This window comes from Urocampus carinirostris, chromosome 4 (assembly GCF_059441175.1).
Source record: "Urocampus carinirostris isolate Australia breed hairy pipefish chromosome 4, RoL_Ucar_1.0, whole genome shotgun sequence".
Lineage (NCBI taxonomy): Eukaryota > Metazoa > Chordata > Actinopteri > Syngnathiformes > Syngnathidae > Urocampus > Urocampus carinirostris.
The window spans coordinates 39,147,110-39,171,303 of record NC_142352.1 but is presented as its reverse complement, the minus strand read 5'-3'; the positions used below and the strand labels follow the sequence as shown (position 1 = coordinate 39,171,303).

The window sequence follows — 24,194 nt, the reverse complement described above, 5'->3', positions numbered from 1 at the left end:
ATCAGACACAAACACCCCCCCAAAAATCACTACTCATTATGTGCACAATTTACTATTGCTACAGCATGATAAATGTGTTTTCTTTCTGCTCCAACTTCTATCCACATCCGAACGCTCTTGTTTTGCTTAAGCAAAATGTGAGGTCATTCATCAAGCGCTATGATTCAGTGCTGTGTCACTCACTGTGTGGCTACTGTGGAAGAAGGTCACATAGGGCAGTGTAGCTGGCTATGTCGAATCATTCCAAAAAGCATCAACTATTAAAACATTTAACTTCCTCTCTTGAGGAAAGTGCGGAAGTTTGATGAAGGGCCTGTACTTTGTACTATTATCATTAAAAACTTCTTCCTTTATATATTGTGATACTAAGAGGACTGTACAAAAATTTAGTGGGAGTTCAGTCCCTCCTTTATTTGTAATAGAGAAATCAAGTGTAATTTTAACATCTTGCGGGCTGGGTGAATTTAGACTTTACAAGAAGAAAATCAACCATTTTGCACACTTTGCAAAAAGCTGTGAACATTTTTTCCAACTTTACAGACTAACCCAGGTACTTTCCCTTTCAGGTACAATGACTAACGCCCAATCATTCCTTCACATCACACCCATTAACATGTTTTACTGCTTTTTCTCCAGGTGTGGCCACCCAAAATACAAACTTTATTCTAACGATGACGCAGTACTGTTACACCTGAAGGAATCAAAAAATGTGTATATACGTGAAATTTATGGTATTACAATTTGTATGCAAAGTGAACCAACTTAAACTGTACTTTTGAATTACAGATGGCAGTTGAGTGTTATGCTGGTGGTGGGCGGAGCCTGTGCAATTGATGTTAATTATAGACTCAAAAGTGCAATTCTTACCTAGCTTTTGACAGACGTATGCATTCAGAAATTGAAATCAATGGTGTGGAGTAACAAGCTGGATTTATTCAAACTACATCTAGTAATGTCAAGTCAAGTCAAATCAAGTTTATTTGTATAGCCCTTAATCACAAGAAGTCTCAAAGGGCTGCACAGACTCTAGACTACACCATCCCCTGATCTGGAACCTGCATTAGGGCAAAAAACCCCTCATAAACCTCAGCATCGGAAGTATCGTATTCATGTGTGATAAAACAAGGTTTCATGGCAGGGGTCTCCTATACCTTTTAAATGGAGAAGTACTTTTTGTTACTAATTAGCGCAAGGCGCACCCAGTTTGAATGGTACTTCTTGAAAAAATTACACAAGTAAGTTTGCATACTTTCACTTAAATATGTTTGCTTCAAATCACAAATGTGTTTTTACACTATTATATTTTGCCACACTCTACTGGTTGCTCATATTTTACTAGACAGATCATTTGTGTATAATCTTAAGGAGATATTGGAGGCCGACTGAGGATAAACACCATGGGAAAACAAATAACAGCACCTGTCATTCAGTGACCTCCATCTATTAATGATGGTAATTCCACCTACAAGGACTCCAACAACCTAGAATTTTATGTGGTACAGTAATTGCAATCATATTCCTTGACTGTCCCCAAAACACATTTTATTTTTTTGTTGAATGATTCAGACAAGTAAATGATAAACAAATTCAGAAAAACACTATGAAATCATATTCAGCCAAAACCTGCCCCCTGTAAAGCACAATCGCCCAAGTTCTTGCCATAGCTCACTTGGCCACATCCCCTCATAGACTTTCAACACTTATTAGAAATTAATTGAGTTTGGCTTCTTTTGCTCTTCCAAATATTGCTGTAAAACAATTTATGTTCAGTATGACTCGGTTTGTCTACAGGTTTTGTAACTTAGTATCCTGAAAGCACCACGTGTAAGGCTATGTGATTTTACCATCCCCTAAGCCACAGTGTGAATGGTATGACACCTTGTATGATAGCATACAGGTAAGATGGCTCTTGAGATTGATCGAGAACAGTTTTTTCAAAATAAGATGGCAGAAAACACAGAGGGAGCCACCCGTTTATTCATCTACAACATGAAAAGGTACATGGTAGCAAGCCAAACCCAACAAATTGTATATCAATGGCATATTAACGAAACATTAAATTCATTATCAAATACAAAAGCAAACAATTGCAGGTTCTACTTGTTTATAGAATGCGGTCATCTCCTAGAAAACTTTATTCGTACCACCATTGAACAGCAACTTTTCTGCGATTGCTGTGTATTTAAGGATCCTACAACATCTCCAATGCTTTAAACCACATACGTCAAAGTTAAATGTGCTGTCCGTAACTTGGAAATATTCTACTTGGTAAAGTCATATTCTGGCTTAAGTGAAGCTGTTTGTATGGTGCATGAAAGTACGTGCATTTCTTAAACTCCCTTTTTCATTTTAATGGGGGTCAGGTTGGCGTTTGGACTTAACACATCCTTAATAGGATAAATATTTCACTTTCAACTTTTTAAGGACACCTCAAACTACGCACCCCACCTTCAAAGTCCGCAGGCCAAATTCGTCCCATGGAAAAGTTTTGTACGGCCCCTGAGATGATCTTGATTCCCAGTTGTATTTTACAGCAAGAATTGTTGTTTTTTTTTTTTGTTGTTTTTTTTACCGTACATTAATTCTTCCAGTGGTGGGTAGAGTAGCCAAAAATGTTACTGAAGTAAAAGTACTGTTACTTTAGAATAATATGACTCAAGTAGAGGAAAAAGGTAGTCATCCACATTATTTGGGTAAAAGTAAAAAAGTACTCAGTGAAAAAAACTACGCAAGTGTTGAGTAACTGTAGCAATGTCTTATTTATTGATTTAAAAAAACAAACAACAACCAGATCATCAAAGCCCTTCTAATCAACAATAGATTGCATTGAATTTAAAAATAAATGGAGAGAATCCAGGTAACTTAAACACAAGGAGCACATTTAAAGCCCCAGTAGTGTTTTAACAGACTCTGCAGGCAGAACAAGCTAGCCCATTAACTCGTATAAATTGTGTTTGCTAGGAAAAAAAGATCAGACGAAAAAAGGGAGGCCCTAATCAGTATATTACCAATAATAATGTAACATTATGAACAAAAAAATAATTAATAATTTAGAAAAGAAATTATTATTCTAATTATTTTAATGGCTTTCAACCCACTCTACCACAAGATTTCGCTGTGTTGTGTAACTCATTTAAACTGTGAAATTTTTACACTAAGTAACTTAACTGTCAACTTCAAGTAACTCAGAATCTCTGAAAAACACTCAGCAAAATGTTAATGGAATCAATCAATCAATTAATCAAGCAATGACAGAAAATTGCTTCTTTTTTAAAAAAAAAAAAAGTATATTTAGCTCACTTTTGCTAAAATAAAAACGAAAGGCTACCGATGTTCCCAAATTAATGCTGGTTTATTTCATTTCATTTTCATTTTATGAGGATTTTTATACAAAATTAATGTATCTTTTTTCCTGCTGAAAATAGTAATTACTGACAGAGCCCTATAAAAAAAATCTTGCTTTATTTATTTATCATTTTGGAATCTAAGTGTTAGGTTTTCATTAAGTTCAATTAGATTCCCTAAACTAAAGTATTTGCTTCATTTAAAAAAATTCAACACTCAATCAGTCAAGCCATTGGCTTGTAACCATTTTTCAAAAAAAATTGGCCCTTTGTCCGTTTGAATTTGACACTATTGTTGTAAACCACACGCTAAAACATATGGAGTATTTTACATAAGCATGTTTTGGCACCACAGCCTGGACCTCTTTTGGTTTTGAATTTGTCTTTGCTGCAAAAAAAAACAAAATAAAAAAAAAAGTAACAAGAGTGGGCACTTAAAAGCGTCGGATTTAGCTTACTCCCTTTGGGCACATGTTTATGCATAATATTATTGTATTGTTCTGCTTTTTTGCTTTGTTTTTTCAAATATTTTTTGATCCATTTTGTAAATTAGTGGTTGATGCTGCATTTTCCTGTGCTGTGCCCGAATAAACTTCATTCATTCGTTCATTCAAAACATACACAGATTCATTACAATTGTAATGAATTCAAACTTAAGGTGGTATCCTACAACAGAGTAGTCACGTGGTGCATCATTCTCCACAAGATGCGCTGCATCCAACTTAATCAATTTGATAGTAGTCTAATATAGCTACCATAGATACATTCAGCATGTGTCGCGTTCATTATTAGGCTTATATATAAAGTCTAAGAATTTTTGGCTGCACCAGACAAATTTGTTTTGTTTTTTTATCCAACATTGCGCTTTCCACCTTTTGTGTTGCTAACCCCTGGGCTTGACCAAGAAGCGCCTAGTGTTGCGGATTGACGGCAAAACATGTTTGGGAAAACAATCCAGCGTGACAGAGAAGTGATACAAATCCACGTCTGGCACAATTAACATGTCTGAAATGACAAAGTGCAGATTCATGATGAGGGAACTAATGAGTTGTGCACGTAGAAGGTGCTTTTCAAACATTTGAAAGGATGGCTTCATGTGTTTTGACTTGGGACTATTTAATGAGCCAAGGCGAATGAGAAAATAGCTTTACATCAACAATCGCAAGCAGGGAGGAGCTGGCTCTGGAAATGGCGTCACAAACGTACTGTACACACGCAGACGCCCGGGGAGGCCCTTCAATTGACACATTCTGGGCTGTGCAAGGTTAATGATAAGGGTGCTTAAAAAGGTATTCCCAAGCACATTTGTTTTCAATTAGCCACAGAACGTGTTTCTCACCACAGTAATGCAAATAAGTTGCAAAATATTCCACGTGCCAGGGGACTCGAGAAATTTTGTCTCAAAGTAGACCCATTTTGCTTGTTTCCTCTAGAGCTGTGATGTCATTGAAGGAACAAAACACTTTAAAAATTGAGATTCCTATCAACACAACATGTGAAGCAGCTATGTAACAGTCAGTAAGTGTAGTGAACAGCAATTGCATATCTCTCATTTCTGCTTGGAGGTAGCCGATTGTGGCTTTTAGCTGTGTTTATTTGCCACATGTGTTCGGTATAATTTTGTCTGGCTAGCTCCCCGTTAGGCAGCAGGGCAGCTCGGTAGTTAGCGCGCAGCCCCACGGTGCAGAGGAGTTTGCATGTTCCCCCTGTACCTGCATGGGTTTCCTCCCACATTCCAAAAACATGCATGTCAGGTAATTTGGCCGGTTTGAAATGTCCTTAGGTGTGAATGAGCGAGTGAGTTGTCCGTCTCTGTATACCCTGCCACTGGGTGGCAACCAGTTCAGGTTGTCCCCTGCCCACTGCCCGAAGATAGCTAGGATGGGCTCGAGCACACCCAGCCCTACTGAGGATAAGCGGTACAGATATTGGATGGATGGATAGCTCCCCAAGAGCATCGGGGCTGCTTTATTTTTTTGTTTTCTTCTGGTCTGCTTCATGTGAATTGCTTTAGCCGTTGGCGCTTTTAGTTGCTTGATAGCGTTTTTCCGCTGAGGCTGATGCCTTTTGTTGAAAGGTTCCGGGGTAGCCCACCATTGTTGGCTCCGTTTCTTTTTCCAGTTAGCCTCTTTTGTTGTACAATTACTGAATCCAGCCGCGACACAACACCTAGGCGTTCTCCACATAATCTACAAAAACTTTGCTTATAACATTTCTAACCTCTTCAAATAATTAACACGTAAAATAATATGGCGACTAGCTTGCTAGGGTGCTCGTGTTTCTCTGATGACGTCATAGCTCAGGATGAAAAAGACAAGGCATGATGCTGTCTTCAAAATGCAATATTCCAGAAAATAATTGCAATATACTTATAATATGTGTTTTATGCAAAAAAACTGGTACTATTTTCTCAAATTGTGCATGTTTAAGGATTAGGGATAACCTTAAAATGTGAAAGTAGTTGAAAGAGGGGCTACTTTACAACACACTAGGTAAAGTTGTTTTATGAAAATTAGACTTCTCAATCCTAGAATTTCAAACTATGGAGTGCAGTCCACGTTATATTTGTTTACTAGTAAGCCAAGTATTACATAAGAGAAAGCCAAACCAAAGGTCAGGGACTTTTCCCGCTATAGCTAAGGCATTCCGGTTTCCGTCCTGATCCATAAGGCTTCCCCCCTTTCCATGCAAATACCATCACCAAATATGGAGAGCGCTGTGCAGAAGCTGGCTCAGCGAACAGGAAATGGCTGGCTTTGATTCAGTATCATAAGCGGCACTTTTCCCCTCATTTCTTCCTTCTGTGCTTTTCCACCACAAGAGCTGACACACAGTCCATCCAGTGTTACCACTGCAAACATGAGAAACACAGTCCTCCCTCCTAAAATTAGAAACAAGTCAGGCCGCTAATTACTTTGATGAGGTAATGTTGAGAAATTGCCCAACTAGTACTAAACAAGGAATTCAACGAGGAAGTGCTTTTCAGTTTATGATTGATCACAAAATGAAAAATTGTATGCAACATAGTGATGAAATGATCAATATGAGGAGAATAATCTGTTCAGTGTAACATAAACATACTTAAAAATTCTGATTGTTGGCATATTAAAATAGATCACTGCATATATCAGGGGTCGGGAACATTTGGCTCACGAGCCAGACATGGCTCTTTCATGAGTATATATGACTCAGGGATAAATTATAGTCACAGTGATCTTCGCTGTGATTTTCTAATTTCAGTGTATTCGAAGCCGAGGCAACATAGCAAGTAACTATGATTATCCATGTATTTGAGGGAAGTATTTACTTAATGTCGTGTTCATTTGACGTCTTATTCAGTCGTTAAATTTTTCCAAGTGACTTGGTTTGCATAGGGTTGTAGATGGATGTCCAGCCCTAAAGTTTTGTTTTTCTCAGAAGCTAGTCCCTCTTGTGCTCTCGCTGGTATATGAACCAAGATCAGCCAGACACACAGCTTGTTCTTGTTTTATTTGCATTATTCGCCCAAAAAACAAAAAAGAAATGCTCTGCTCTAGCTTTTCACTTGATGAAATCTTGCGGAACCCGGATATAGATTTGAGCACACGGAGGGAAGAAAAATCTCTGCCTCCTTGAACATATTTTAAACTAGGTACTGCAAGATTAATTTCCTCTTAATTTGGATTCGAAATTATTTTGCAACATGGAGACTGCTCATCAAAAATATGTTGACGATACTGGTGCATCCATATTTTACGTTGATTTTATTTAATTTTTTTAACAATATTGTTATGGTACCTGCCTTTACATATTTACACTGTAGAAACGCCAGTTTGGTTACAAATTTGGATGAATGTTGCTCCACCTTAATTGTCTGACAACTATTGCATTTCAATATTTAAGCAATTCAAGCACAAACCAAGTGTAGTCCTTTGTTGCACAGGCTATTGGTGTTAATTTCACACTAAAACATAATTTACAATTTGTTGTATTTTATCAACATATTCCAGATTGTGGTTTTAGTTTTGTTTTTAACAATAAACATGTTTTCGAACTAAAATAACAATAATTAGCCATCAATTATTACAACATTGTTAACATTAAAAAAGTGGGGAAACTAGGCAACAGGTAGACATGAACATTTTTATAAATGAAAATTTGTCAAACAGCGGGGATACTGAGACTAGAATAAACATTTCCAGATTATTTGCTTTACTTACTGGACATTGACAAAGAGGCTACTGATTAAACCATGGCTTAAGCATGGATTTTGGCAAACCTACAGGGAGTGCAGAATTATTAGGCAAATGAGTATTTTGACCACATCATCCTCTTTATGCATGTTGTCTTACTCCAAGCTGTATAGGCTCGAAAGCCTACTACCAATTAAGCATATCAGGTGATGTGCATCTCTGTAATGAGAAGGGGTGTGGTCTAATGACATCAACACCCTATATCAGGTGTGCATAATTATTAGGCAACTTCCTTTCCTTTGGCAAAATGGGTCAGAAGAGGGACTTGACAGGCTCTGAAAAGTCAAAAATTGTGAGATATCTTGCAGAGGGATGCAGCACTCTTAAAATTGCCAAGCTTCTGAAGCGTGATCATCGAACAATCAAGCGTTACATTCAAAATAGTCAACAGGGTCGCAAGAAGCGTGTAGAAAAACCAAGGCGCAAAATAACTGCCCGTGAACTGAGAAAAGTCAAGTGTACAACTGCCAAGATGCCACTTGCCACCAGTTTTGCCATATTTCAGAGCTGCAACATCACTGGAGTGCCCAAAAGCACAAGGTGTGCAATACTCAGAGACATGGCCAAGGTAAGAAAGGCTGAAAAACGACCACCACTGAACAAGACACACAAGCTGAAACGTCAAGACTGGGCCAAGAAAAATCTCAAGACGGATTTTTCTAAGGTTTTATGGACTGATGAAATGAGAGTGAGTCTTGATGGGCCAGATGGATGGGCCCGTGGCTGGATCGGTAAAGGGCAGAGAGCTCCAGTCCGCCTCAGACGCCAGCAAGGTGGAGGTGGGGTACTGGTATGGGCTGGTATCATCAAAGATGAGCTTGTGGGGCCTTTTCGGGTTGAGGATGGACTCAAGCTCAACTCCCAGTCCTACTGCCAGTTTCTGGAAGACACCTTCTTCAAGCAGTGGTACAGGAAGAAGTCTGCATCCTTCAAGAAAAACATGATTTTCATGCAGGACAACGCTCCATCACACGCATCCAAGTACTCCACAGCGTGGCTGGCAAGAAAGGGTCTAAAAGAAGAAAAACTAATGACATGGCCTCCTTGTTCACCTGATCTGAACCCCATAGAGAACCTGTGGTCCCTCATCAAATGTGAGATTTACAAGGAGGGAAAACAGTACACCTCTCTGAACAGTGTCTGTGGTTGCTGCTGCACGCAATGTTGATCGTGAACAGATCAAAGCACTGACAGAATCTATGGATGGCAGGCTTTTGAGTGTCCTTGCAAAGAAAGGTGGCTATATTGGTCACTGATTTGTTTTTGTTTTGTTTTTGAATGTCAGAAATGTATATTTGTGAATATTGAGCTGTTATATTGGTTTCCCTGATGAAAATAAATAATTGAAATGGGTATACATTTGTTTTTTGTTAAGTTGCCTAATAATTATGCACAGTAATAGTCACCTGCACACACAGATATCCTCCTAAAATGGCTAAAACTAAAAAAGCCCCACTCCAACTTCCAAAATATTCAGCTTTGATATTAATGAGACTTTTGGGTTCATTAAGAACATGGTTGTTGTTCAATAATAAAATTAATCCTCAAAAATACAACTTGCCTAATAATTCTGCACTCCCTGTATGTTTGCACTTAATTTGATGCACAAGAATGGGTGAAACTAGTCTATTAAAGGATTTCCCCCAAACCGGTCGCCTAATTTAAATATTTCATTACACACACGCACACAACACGAATTAACAAGCCAAATAACAAAAAACGCTTTTAGAAAGAGGAAAATAGAAGAGATGTAGGAGATGTGCCTTGTAAGCACTTCTACTTTTTCATGTGTCCAAGTGCCACTCTAAGTGACTTACTTTTCATTTTAATGATGTAAGGAAATCAGCAAAAAGAGACATGTAATTTCTACGTAATTATGCAGCAATCCATCATGGAGAATATGTTGGACAAAGCAGGGTCACTGCGGAGTTGAGCTGACAGCAGACTGTTGGCTCAAAGAATTCTTTGCTAGAGCTTTTAAATACTGTGCCAAACTTAACAGTTCCCAATTATGTTATGATAGCTATAGGAATGTAGAGAATCATTGCATGTCAAAATAAAACATTTTCATAATAAATACTTCTGACCTTGACAGACTGTTCAAATACAAGTGCATCTGGGTAATTTCAAAAGTATGCTATAGTTGTATTGCAAATATTCAGTCTGAACTCCATCCACCAAATTACACTATCATCAGAGTCAAGATAAACCAACTCAACATGCCTTGGAAGAACTTCCATGACTTGTAAATAAAAACACAAAATGTAAACCCATCTACATGAAACAAAAGAGAATGACACTACAGCATTTCACTTGGCCAAATCGCTAAATGTTATCAATATTTCAATGCTATAACAAATTAGTTCAGGGATTGAACAGAAATATCCTGTAACCGTTATTAAGAATGAATATAGTAATGCTGATCTGATAATCCTAGTTGTATGTACTCATTTGTGTTCCCAATTGGCCAAAAACGACAAACCAAAAAGAGAAGACTCAGTTAAAAAATCAGCATGGATTTATGGACTGCTATTTTCTGTTTTTAAACATACAGAATATAACACGGGCATCACGGCGGCGCAGTGGTTAGCGCGTGTGCGGCACAGTTCTGAGGTCGTGGGAACCTCCTGCGTGGGTTCAAATCCAGCTCCCGGCCTTACTGTACGGAGTTTGTATGTTCTCCCTGTGCTTGCGTGGGTTTCCTCCGGGCACTCCGGTTTCCTCCCACATTCCAAAGACCTGCATTTCAGGTGAATTGGCCGGTCCAAATTGTCCCTAGGTGTAACTGAGCGAGTGAGTTGTCTGTCCCCGTGTGCCCTGCGATTGGCTGGCAACCGGTTCAGGGTGTCCCCTGCCCACTGTTCGATGATTGCTGGGATGGGCTCCAGCACCCCCGCAACCCTACTGAAGATAAGCAGTGCAGCTAATAAGATGAGATGAGAATATAACACGTTTTATTGATGTATTAATTACAAGATATAAATATATATTTATTTCAAGTGATATGCACACACATTTTAAAGTAAATTTAACAAAGTCAAAATAATAATGACATCACAATATGCCCACTAAAGCAAGTACAACAGTGTTTTGATGGACATTGGCAAAAAGGCTTTGTTGAAATTCCTGTTCTCCTTTGCTAACAGTAGCCATAACCCTGAAATATTATCAACACAATAACTGTTGATCACCAGATTTAAAAGTCAAGTCAAGTCAAGTCATTTTTATTTGTATAGCCCTAAATCACGAAGAGTCTCAAAGGGCTTCACAGATCATTACACAGGTGTGCGAGCAATGATATCAAAATAGAGCATAAAACCTCTGCGAACCTACCATGATTTGTCCGTCCCCTTAAACTTTCAGCCCCAACAAGAAAAAAAACAAATAGAGAAAAAACAAAGAGGCCTATGCTGATGTGCCTGGTAACATGACGCTTCACCTTAATTTCCTTATACAGTGCCTAGATAAAATATTGGATGACCTGCAAGCATTTACAGCTGAGGTTGGACAATAAGTGCATCTAGCGAGAGTTGCTTTTGCACAATCGCGTCTCAAGCGGCAACATAGACTAGTTTGCAATGCAGACCAGTGAGATTCGGTGGGATTTAGGTAACGTTCAGGGTAGAACATTTGTCCATAAATGCACGTGTTATTAATGAGGGCATACCATCAGTTTCCATGTTATGATGTTATGCTAAAAAAGAAATAAAGAACTAAGGAAATCATACAGGTTCTCAACTCCTCAAAAGCTTGACACTAAACTAGAAGTTTGTTACTTTTGCTGGATGGTGGTAACATGAGCACTGACTAATGGTGCAGTCACAAAATGCTGTGACTACAGGGAAGAGTGTGTGTATTTAGTGCACTGTACCGCCAAAGAAAAGATCCTGAACACATAACCAACTCAAATTACACACAGTTTCAGTTATGTTTAGGTTGTGTTTAGCTTCTGAGATTATTTGAAGCCATTTCTGACAGAATCTGTGTTTTGCAAAAGTCTCAAAATATATAGTCCCTGAGATGATTATGGTTCAGCGTTGAAGTCTTGTGGAAATGAAAGACAGGAGGATGTCACACCAAGTACAGTCTTTAGGGAGCAGCCTCAATAGTGGTTGAATGTCATCTCTGTGTCACTAGAACTTCCATCTCAGGTTTCAATCAATGATCCTTGGGCCCTTTGTACGTTTGTATGCATTTTACCTTCACTATTAGAACCTGAGAACCCCAATGCCCTAGGCAGTGCCTTTGAACATCCCACTCTGTTTTCTCCAAGTCACTTAGACCTCCAGCAAGGATGAACAAGCCTGACTATATTCATAAAAAAAATTAAAAAATTAAAAATGGTACGGTAGGTGGGGGTGGTACAGTAAAAAAACGTTTTAAAAAAATATTTTTTGGGGTAATATTATATTAGAGTAATGGCATAATTTAGTAGAATGTAAAGAATGAAGGTTTTTGTGCATCAGTATTACTTAATGGCAATTGTCCTGCTAATTCCACACCGTTTGAAGTTTAGATTCTGTGAATTCACTATTTTTTGGATTTTCTTCAATTGGTCGGTGAAGAGAATTTTTAATGCAAGCTTGGAAAGCTTAACTTTTTTTTTTATTGAGAAATAAATGCACATTGAATGTTCATTGAGTTTTCAGTAAAATGTTTTGGTTGCATACATCTGGGAATCCATACCATTTGAATTGTCAGTATTCTTGGGTTAGCCTTTTTTAATATACAGAGAAATAAACTGTTATTAACATCTGTAAGAATAAATTAAAAACTTTCTTCCTTAAGTCATAAGTACAGATTTACAGAAAAAGATCCATCCATCAATCATCTGCACCGCTTATCCTCAGAAGGGTCGCGGGGGTGCTTGAGCTCATCCTAGCTATCTTTGGGTAGTGGGCAGGGGACACCCTGAACTGGTTGCCAGCCACACAGAGACAGACAACTTACCGTATTTTCCGCACTATATGGCGCACCATGTTATAAGGCGCACCTTCAATGAATGATATATTTTAAAACTTATGCCATACATAAGACGCACCCCATTATAAGGCGCTATAAGTGCATGCTGGTTTAAGATCAGGTAATTGTGCAATTTTGTAATTGTAATCCTGTGCAGTCCTTCGAGACATTTTTGGGATTAAGGGCTATTTACGGTAAATAAATGTGACGACTTGACTACAGTAGAGAATGTAGTTACTTTATGCAACCTCTAGATGTTGCCACGCTCAAGGGAATGTCAACAAAATATTCAAAAAGGTCAAACTTTATTAACAAACAAGCTTTCCACAACTCCATTCACTCCCAAAATAAATAAACAGCCGTTTTATTATTTTCTCTGAGGTAAAGCATTTTCGTGACACATCTTTGACATCTTTGAACAACATCGACATATCATTTTATTTTTTGTCCATTTAGTCAACACGCAAAGAAAAAAACGTCTGATACTGTTATTTTAAATGAAACGTTAGTGCAATCGCAATAAAGTGACACTCGTAATGTGCAAAAACAACGAGTGCAAAGCAATAACATAATAACTGTAAAATGTAAAACGTAAACACACAAAAGAAAAACAAAGATCACTCTATAAGCTCCTCATCGACGAATCCCTCGAATTCTTCTTCTGCTGTGTTCGAATTGACCATATCTCAGTGAATGGGCCATCCAACACGTCCGGTGTTTTTGTGCCAGCGCTGTTGCCTTCATACGTATAGTTATCGTACTGACACTTCTGCTTGCCGCTCTTTGTTGAACAACCCACTGTTCAAGTGTCTCCTCTAACTCTGGCCATCTTGCTTTATTGCCACGGAAACTTTGTTGAGTTTTCCTTACTTGGCGGAGCTTATCTTCATCCTTTCTCCACTTCCGTACCATCGATTCATTTAAGTTTAACTCTCTCGCTGCCGCTCTATTGCCGTGTTGTGCTGCGTGACTGATCGCTTTGAGTTTAAACTCGGCGTTGTACGCGTGTCTCTTAACAGGAGCCATTTTCTTATACAAATGCACGTATGAAAGAGAATCTCGCTCTCTCTCTCTCTCTCGCTCTCTCTCTCTCTCTCAAACGTGACATTCTGAATAATTCTGCGTTTGTTTAAGGTAAATTGTGCTTTACATCTTCACCAGTCATAACCCTGGATTCAGACAAATACTGTATTTGTTGAATATGAATTAAGCAGTTTAATGGGGTAGCCATTTTGCCACTTAGTAAGCAAATACAACACGAGCCCCGGCAACTACCAATCGTTTAATATTTCCCAGTATGCACAGCGCGAAAAATGGAGTCGGCGGCTGTTTCTCGTAGTTGCGAGACCTTGCGAATTTAATATTGAGCCATATATAAGGCGCACTGTGTTATAAGGCGCATGGTCAGCTTTTGAAAAAAAACAAGACTTTTAGGTGCGCCTTATAGTGCGGAAAATACGGTACATGCTCATTTCACACCTAGACCATTTGGAGCGGACCGAAACAGATTTTAATCTTAAATACAGTATAGCACATATGATTATCATTCATTTTAGTTAACATCATAACAATGGTGATTACATTATTCTAATACATTTCATCATACACTATTATTATTAATACCTATTCATTTTTTATTTGTATTCATAAATTGTATAGGTATTATTGTATATTTATTTTGTTTATTATTTAAAATAATAATTAAGAAATAAAATAAATAATAAAATAATGTATTTTATTATTTATTTTATTTTATTAACACCATCAATATTATTATAAGCAGACTGGTGAATGAGAACCCTATTACATGACTTGGCAGCGAAAAGAGCTTCAGGGTGGCAGGATATTGTTAGTTTCAGTCATTTACACATTCAAGTTTTGAGAAAGACAGAAACCCAACAGAACTTTTCTAGAGCAGTTAATGCTCTTGGCTTTAGGGTTTAGCTAAAAGCACACCTCTAATTATAAAGGACCTGAACAATGGCATTCGTGTCTCCAAACAATGTTTAACTCTGTGACATCGTGTGGATCATGTACAGTACATAATACATGGCATTCTAAACCTTTTTGTTTGTACATACACTTACTGGAAACAAAAGAAAAATAATTAGAATTTTGCTTTGCAAATGCATATACAACAAAACTACATCAATTAATAAATCATGTTGGTAATGTTTTAAGCACATTATAAACATACTAAATAGTGTAATTTTTGCTTAAAATCACAACTTTCATATACATAACATAAAACATATTCAACATTAATGTCGGGAAATACACTACCGCAGCATATTTCTAAACAATGTTTCTAAAGTTATTCAATCGCTGCTTCGACTCCTACTATTCACTACTGTTGATCATTTTCATTCCTATGCTAAAACCACTATTATCTGTTGCATTAAATCAGGAACAGGAAGCATTTAGCAAGTCAAGAACCAATAATACAATGGAGCTGAAAATCACAGTGAACTAATGCTGTACAGAATTCTTCTATACATGGGCATGAGCCTGCATCCACAAAGAAGTGACAAACACTTTGCACAACACTGTTTTCCATGAACAAAGGAGCTGTCAAGTCTTTAAATACTTTGACTTGTTCCCTAATAGTACTGCCCACATTTTTCTGAGTGTTCTCTGCTTGTTTCCATAAATGTAGCATAAAAACAGTACACACTCCCAATTCATTGAAGATCAATGAAAAATAATATAGATACAAAATTAATTAGATCAATGTGCAAGTTTAGGACACTAAAGATGTACTTGTGGCATAGTTGTAGTAAAAGGCTGAAAAAGAACATTGGCCGACAACCACACTAAATTCTTGACCTTGTTGCTAGACTAGAAAGGGAATCGTGGTTTGTAATGAAAATACGCAGCAAAGCTGAACACTGTACAGCAGCTTTAAACTCCTGAAAGTATTCGTAGCCGACTGATCAACAAAAAAAACTATTGGCTGGGATGCAATGAAACATTGGACCTCACAGCGACAGTTTAGTTATATTATTGTAATATCAAATTACAGCCTACAAAAAGGCTTCGGGCTTTAAATTGGAAGATACTTGGCTTATTGGCATTGTAATTAAAATGTGAAGATATGTCGCATCATGCAGATGCCAAGCATTATTCTCCAATCTCCTTATCAACGGGGGAATGAACATGAATGCATACAATGTTCACTTTCACCTACTTTTTGGAAAGGAAATGCAGAACGATTATGAATAGTCAAGGATGTTATCACTTGAATGAAAACTGCCTGTAAAGACTTATATTGAGCCTTCAAAAACACAAAAAGGTTCGAGCGGAGCAAGGAAATCATAAGAAATTGAACATCCTCAGATTTGAATTATCAAAATGCTTGTTGATTCTTTTCTCCGCTATAGCCATCTAGGCCTTTGGTTACGTTTTAATATTTATCAAGAGTGTTCCCACAGCCTTTTATAGGCATTTAGAGGCGGTTCCCTCACATAGACTTTAGAGTCTATTGTGATTTATAAAGAGAATTAGGCACAGGACCTGCGTGCACACAGTGTTATAAATTGTAAAGTATTTATTCCACGGGCAGCACGGCGGCGCAGTGGTTAGCGCGTGTGCGGCACAGTTCTAAGATGTTGGGAACCTCCTGTGTGGGTTCAAATCCAGCTACCGGACTTCCTGTGCGGAGTTAGTATGTTCTCCCCGTGCTTGCGTGGGTTTCCTCCGGGCACTCCGGTTTCCTCCCACATTCCAAAGACATGCATTTCAGGTGGATTGCCCGGTCCAAATTGTCCCTAGGTGTGAATGAGCGAGCGAGTTGTCTGTCCCTATGTGCCCTGCGATTGGCTGGCAACGAGTTCAGGGTGTCCCCTGCCCACTGTTTGATGATTGCTGGGATGGGCTCCAGCACCCCCGCGACCCTACTGTGAATAAGCGGTGCAGCTAATGAGATGAGATGAGATTAAATTTATTCCACGCACTTCCTGTGTATCCGCCGAATGTCACCTTTAATGATCTTTCCTACGCAGTTTTATAAATGAGACCCGTGGCCAACCCGGTCCTCGAGAGACGCAGGTTCTGCATGTCTTGGAGGTTGCTCTTCATGGCTAGGACCTTAATCTGGCCTTTTGTCTGAGAGTAACAAGGCTTTAAAGCCAAGACCTTAACTTGGCCTTTGGCCGAGAGTAGCAAGGCTTTGATGCTAGGTCCTTAGCTTGGCCTTGGCTTTGATGCTAGGTCCTTAGCTTGGCCTTGGCATGTGTAGCTTGGCCTTTTGATTTTTGCATTCCGGAGATGGAATAAGATCTGTCCACTCCACGCATCGGCCCGGAATTGCAGTACCTCCGGGAACGGTGCATTCGCAATGATCGCAACAAGGCTTTAGGGCTAGGACCTTAGCTTAGCCTTTTGGCTGAGAGTAAGTGTCCCGGCTCCTAGGCTTTGTAGCGTATAATGAACTGACCGATAACGGATAATGGATAATGAATAACGAAGATAGAACAATAACCCTTAAAAACCCCAAAACCCCTTCTGCAACTCAGGTGATGCAAATTATCAGCTCATTAGCAAGCTTTGCGGGATCCCAATAATGAGCATGGTGATTGGAATGACCAGTTTTGGAGCAGAAAAACTTCAAAAACATGCCGGACATGTGGCTCTTGAGGACTGGGTTGGCCACCCCTGCCCTAGGTCATGTGGGCAACAACCCTAATTAGTCACTGTGAGTTAAAATATCTGAGGTATCAATCAAGGAGTCACATTACCTAAAAGGTCTGGCTGCTAGTCAGACTGAAAACCAACATAGTGATAGTACACACACAGTTTTTGACATGGTGTATGCAGGAAAAGAGAAGTGTACTTCTTAGTCTGACCACTATCGAGGTCAAGAGTTACATCACAGCCAGGAATACTAAATGCCTGATGTCATCAAAGCTGGGGTGGATTTACCATTAAGGCAGACGTAGCTACTGCCTGGAGCCATTTCCAGGCGGCAATAAAGTGTCTCATAAAACAGGATCAATACATGTCTTTCATTCTAGAGCAATTGCTGCTCTATCATTAATTCTAGAGCTGAAAAATGTAACAAAATCTCTTATCTATCATAACAGTTAACTTAACATGCAATTGAATATCCCATGTTACAGTTGCAATCTTTTTTTTCTACAGCTGTGTTTCGCGACCCATTTTTATCCTTTTTTTCAGGAGGTCGTGGGTCTTTGCTTTGGCAAAATAATGTTAAGGACAAATAAAACGGAAGGTGAATTACACTTCTCAACAGTAGATAGCGATAATGCCCTGCCAAATCTCTTCTTCCTGTTTTCAATCTGCGCCACGCTGATTGTGTTTGAGAGCGACCTCATCATTTTATTGGGATTTTTTTCATTTCCTTTCTTCTTTTTATGCCCATAAATATGGGTCCCTCAAAAGTTATTGATTAGGGGATGGATAAATCGAAATAGTGACAATAACAATCAAGTCGAAGAGGGAAATGTTTGTGAAATATGAAAACATTGTACAACTGTCTTTCATTGAAGTACTGCTTAAAGCCAAAATGTATCACTACTTCCCTCCAAGATCAGACATTAACAAATCAACAGGGCGAGAAACTGAGTTTTTTTGTGTTGCACCCATTGTTACATTCACTATACCAAAAGTAGACTTCAAACAATATCAAATAACATTTTGCTATTCCTTCAAACACATACACACACAAAGAAAACTATACAGCTTAAGCTTTGATCTACACAAAAATGTTTCAAACATTGTTAGTGACCTATTAGTATGATGCAAGAGTAAAGCAGTTTATCTGTGAAACTTACTTTGGCAGCACAGATTGGCAGTTCAAAGTCCAAGTTTTATACAAACAATAAACTTTTAATTCAACACTCCAAAATACTTGTTAGCCACACAGATGAAAGAAAATAATGAGGCACATTAGTTGCTTTTTTTAAAGCATGGCATTTCAATTTATAGTGGCAAAGTGAGCATTTCTGACTACATTGAGTGAAAAGTATTTTACACTCTTTTCCAAAAATCCTCTGCATTGGCCACCATTGCACAAAGACAGATTTATACTGAACTATTCCAGAGACATGTGTGAAATATTCTGTGTTATGAAAAGGAAAAGTACATTATTAAAATGACTGGATTTTTGAAACCCCCTGATAAAACCATTACTTTTTTCAATGGTTTACTCACTTATTGTACATACTTCAACTAAAAAGATGAATCTGTAGTGCATTAAAAAAATCGTGTACATTAAGTAGGAAAAAAATGAAAACGTGACAACCACATTTTAAAATACTGTTTTGTGACCAGGTATTTGCCATCTATTATTAGGACATACCTTAAATATCCTGCTACATTTCAAGAAAGGCTATGTAATTCTAATGAAGATTCTTCTGGCAAGTGATAATAGTACTCTATTTGTCCCTTGATTTTATTTTAAAGGGAGCCTGATGTCCATCTCACATGAGCAGACCTTATCCTATAGCTCAGACAGCTTTTTCCTCTGTACCTAGGGAGTAAACAAGTGCTCTGCAGTCTGCACTAATCACAAGCTACAGCAATGAAATGAAATGAAATGATCTGCATTTAGGTGGAGAAGAACTGCAGCAACAACAAGCCTAATGAGTTACCCAGGTGAACGGGTGTCCATCCTGTTTCCAGAAAGGGAGCTTGAATTCCAGAGCAAATCTCAACAGCAGTGACGAGTCAGAGACCCAGCTTTGAAAACGACAGAGTGAGCCCCCGAGAAAATAATGCAGACCATCTGCTGTCATACCGACGTTCTATCCGGCATCTGGCATAGAGGGAACTACCGAGCGATGCTCACTTTGAATGGCAGTCTAAAATAATGACTCTCCACATTAATCACATGGTATTGTTGCCTAGACATTAAGAACATCTAAGTATGGATAAACTTGACATGGGTTTTCATGAATTTGATCTATTATACCATCATAGTTGGTCAAATCCGGTCAGAACGGTAGGAAATATAAGATGACTCAACAAGATAATTCATTTTCCCCCAGAATGTAAAAGGAAGGTACTGCGGACTAAATACCATGTAATATTTATCCTTTAGGATTTATAAGTGCCAGATATAAACATCTTGTCCAGTGTTATTAAACCAGGGTTTGATCATACCCTGGGGGTTCTGTGCGTTAGTCTCAGGGGTTCTGCCATGGAGGTCAAGACACAACATGACTCAACATGTCAAAGACGTGCTTACATCCAGTGTAAGACGGACGGCCATTCATGATTAATTTTCAGGCAGCAGAACCCATTGATGTATATCTTTATGAAATTCTTGAAACTCAGTAGAACCCGGTTCAAGAGCAAGTCTTCAGAAAAACAATGCTCTAGTCCAGGGTCTCCAACCTTTTTCAAGCCAAGAGCTATTTTGGTTACTAGTTATCGCAAAGGGAACCCTTCGAAAATACTATTACTATGTTGTTATTATGTTATTACTGTGTTACAGGTTAAGTATTGGAGGTAGTGCTAAATAGACTTAGTCAACCACTAAAAAACTATTTTTCAGAACAGATGTGGAAAATAAAAATAGGAGAACAGACTTTGCCGTGAAAAGTACATGAGAGTAGCCTTTGTCAAGGAGAAGCAACGCCAATCTGAAGTGGTCTCTAAAAGGCAACAGAGGACACACTGATATTCAGTTCTTTAAATTATGAGTTCATACACGATGTTAGTTGAGTTCAGCACAGTTAATATTGTGCACCAATAGAAAAGCTTTGTCTTGATTTTGAAAAAATAAATAATAATTAAGTGTAAACTAAAGCATGGCTTGCTGAATGTGCATATGAAACTGATAGTGTTCGGTAGCTTGAAAATGGTTAAGAACCAATGATCTAATCATTTTTGTCACCGTCAAAGATTAAACCGCACATGTAACCATGTTGACAATCCATAAATTAAAGGGCACTTCCAGTATAAGTCATGTGAATTCCCCTAGCAGAAGTGAGATCATCTTCACCAAAGAAAGACAACCAATAATCTGCCCATCACATCTCGCCATTCAATTTCCTGACAGTAGATTCTATTGCCAAAATATAAAGATACGTAAAGCAACATAAACTCTAGGTGTGTCTGTTGCGCAGATGCCATTCAGTAACCAGGAAAAACCTGTCTCCATGCAATCAACAGCCCAACACATTCTAACATCGCGCCCGACATATGCTACCTGATTCTTGTCACATGAATAACCGGTTTGTCACATGTGTCGTGTGCAATCTGAATGTAACATCAAAGTAAAATGCAGCTTTTAAATCTAACCTGTAACTATTGGGATGGAAATGCACTGCGTCTCAAACGCTGCTCACATGTATTAATTATTACCTTAAACGGCTACATATAAAGCGGAAATCGGACGTTATGGCGCTTAATACAAACAGGTGTACCTAATAAAGTGTCAGATGAGTTTAAGGACAAACCAAAAGTCTGTAGAACATTTCCACCCTAATATCAACATCAGATAGTAAACGTCTCAAAAAACACGAAAAGCGACTAAGTAGTGTTGGCTTTTTTTGAAATTGGATCTTTAAACTAAGAAGTCATTTTCATACAAAAAGAAAACACACTATAGTCGTTAAACATCACTCACCATCTTCAAAGCAACAGTGTACTCCTTTCCCAGTGGTCCAATAGTGTTTGTGTCAATAAAAGAGCCAACTTCGAAGCCGCAGGGGAAAAACTTAAAGGCAGACGGGAGTTATTTCCGAAAGATCCCGACTCCTTGCTTCAGCGGTGTGCTGCGTCCATTGTGAGCAATGACTTGGTCTGGACGGTTTGACAGCAGCAGGCAGACTAGTTCGATGTCGGTTCCGCGAGGCGCGGTGCCCTCAAAACTCAGTGGGACTCTGAAACAAAAACACAGGAAACCCAGGGAACATTATCCAATCAAAGGGCAGCGAGTTGGGATGCTTAATAAATATTCATGATGCGACTGTGCACGCGCAGTTTCTTAGACACAATTAAACCATCGCTATCAATTAAGTTAAGTACCAAATTTCCGAATATCACAGAACTTAAAATGTATCACAGTATATTGTATTAATCCATCCACAAACATGTGAGCTCAGAAAGAACTTGAGCCAGGTTGTTATTTGGCTATTTCGAGTCACACAGCACAGTGGTTCTCAAATAATGGGGCGGGCCACACTGGGAGACGCAAAGCTCTGTCCAGGTAAGCGTGGGCACGTTTGACTTTATGGAACTTTTTTTTTTTTAACTTTATCAGAATAAAGTGCAATTGCGCCTCCACTACACTTGGGCGCAGTGGCGTTCACATTGGCAGAGTTTTTTGTTTACATTTAGCCCCCATGCAGTGCATCAAGCACAGAGTATAAGCGTGGAGTATGAAGTGTAGACATAAAGTGTAGTAGACCCTCAAGTGATCCTGTGATTTTTTTTTTTTTTCAACCACGGATGCGGACAAGGGCGAAGAGACAGAGTAAAGAGACAAACAAAGGCTCCTACGAAAAGCTAAGACCATACCTGTCAACCTCCATGGCTCCATGCCCTTACAAACTGTGGTATTTTCCCTTACAAAATACAAAAAAATCTTGCACCATATTTTTTTTTTCAAACCTGTTTATTTATGTAGTTTAACATGTTATATTTTACATGTGTTTCGTTATATCATATATATTGTAACTGTAACATATATATATATATATATATATATATATATATATATATATATATATATATATATATATATATATGTTACAATATACATGCTACATTTTGTTGTGAGATACTGAGTTGCTCGACATGAATGAGGTTTATTATGAAAAAAAGTTCAAAAATTAAGTAGCTTGGATGTTCACTGTAGAAGAAGAAAAATCATGCAAATATAATCAAGTAGAATAATACATTTTCTTATTTAAATTATTAATTCATTTTCTACATTAAATTATTGTTGTTAATATACTGATTAAAGGGATAACCACACATCTGTCTTTTTTTATTTTCTCCTTATATACTTCCTTTTTTTCTTAACCTCTTTATACAACATAAAAATTCATAATATAATGCATCAAAGCAAGTGAGCTGTTTGAGAGCCGGGTCTCTTTAATGTGTTGAGCCAAAAAAGAGACAGACTTCCCTTCACTACACAACTACGACATGAAATCCGCTCGCTTCGTTTGCAACGGGAAAAACTATACCGAGATAAAGGCTACCGCGGCGAACTTGTTTGACTTGATTGATTTGCCGTTTCGTGATAGTCGGTGTATACCGGATGGTACCCATAATTGACAAATTTGCGTTTTTTCGTACAGATTTTCTTGTACGTCGTACACGTCTTAAAATGCCTAATAAACGTATTTTGTATGGAAAAAACGTACAGGTTGACAGGTATGTAAGACGCAAACGTTTAACAAAGTGTACGTGCGCTTCACTGCAACCATGGAGGGAGGTGAGCCAAGACCGGCGTGCTTGTTAAAAAATGTTCGCAGCGGATAGTACGAGGGCAAATAAATGAAGCTGTCACTTAAAAATTAAATTACAACCCAATCACGCTGATAAGACGCTTGAGTTTTTTGCCTGGCCGAAATGTGCCGAAAAGCAGAGATTTGGCATGGGCGGAGGTAACGTGTTACCACCAATATCGACCAATCGATGATTTGTTCCCAACAATATTATGTCATCACTTAAAAAAAATACCAAAAAAAGATTGATCTTTGTTTATGGCCCAAGAGGATTTCTTCTTTCGAGTGGGGTGCCAAAGATAATAATTCAGAAGCTCTGCCTTAGCATAATATTCAAAGGTTGTAATATGTTTCCATTAATGAATCTTAAAGTAAAATCATGTAGGTGATTAAGCTGCAAACACAAATATTTATATGCTGCACGCCCTGAGAGGTGAAGAAAATATGAATTGTCAGAAAATAAACGGCATAAGTAATTTGATTTGTTAAAGCAGAGCACATTTACTATACAACTATAGTAGAAGCAATCAGTAAGTTATTTGGAAACATTGGACAACAGCTGGCATCTAAAATCTCAGATACACAAACAAATAAGTTCAAATGATTAAAGTCATTATAGAACACTCACTTTTAATGCAGACAACAAATGAAAATGAAATTGTTAAAATTATAAAAAAGTTTGAATAAAAAAAAAACATCAACTGACTGCCACGACCTTGAAATTACTTATATTAAACAAGTAATTGAGAATATTTCAAGCCCTCTAACATGCGTATTTACTTTTTCATTTGCCACTTTACAGTTTTCCGAACGCATTAAAGATGCCAAGCTCATTCTTATGTTAAAAGAATCGAGACAGTCACCAGTTCGCAAATTTTCGGCTGTTATCAATACTTCCTCAACCCTCAAAAATTCTGAAGAGGTTATTTGTTACACATTTGAAAAGCCTCATTGATTACCAAGTAACAGTCAGTACGGTTTAGGGGGAAAAATAATCTACAGCTCTGGCATTATGTATCATGTGGAAAATGTAACACAGAAAATAGACAACAATCTGCATTCTGCATGATTTTTTTATAGATTTGAGGAAAGCTTTGGACACAACAAATCCCAATTAAGTACTTCAAAAGATACAGAACTATGAAATACGAGGATTTGCTCATCACTGGGTAAAATCAAATCTCTTAAATAGATATTGATTTGTACAGATTAGTGACAGCAATTGAAGTCTT

General features: G+C 38.1%; 1 protein-coding gene across 2 annotated transcripts in view; it reads right to left on the bottom strand.

The window, feature by feature from the left end:
• Window positions 1-24,194, bottom strand: part of myo1ea (myosin IEa) — a 96,274-nt gene that overhangs the window by 69,268 nt on the left and 2,812 nt on the right. For both annotated transcript variants that reach the window (XM_088334490.1, XM_088334491.1), the window contains one exon: window positions 21,132-21,387. In XM_088334490.1, the coding sequence (XP_088190616.1) occupies window positions 21,132-21,134 (3 nt within the window). In that variant the 5' untranslated portion in view covers window positions 21,135-21,387. Of the gene's footprint in view, window positions 1-21,131; window positions 21,388-24,194 lie in introns of those variants that run through there.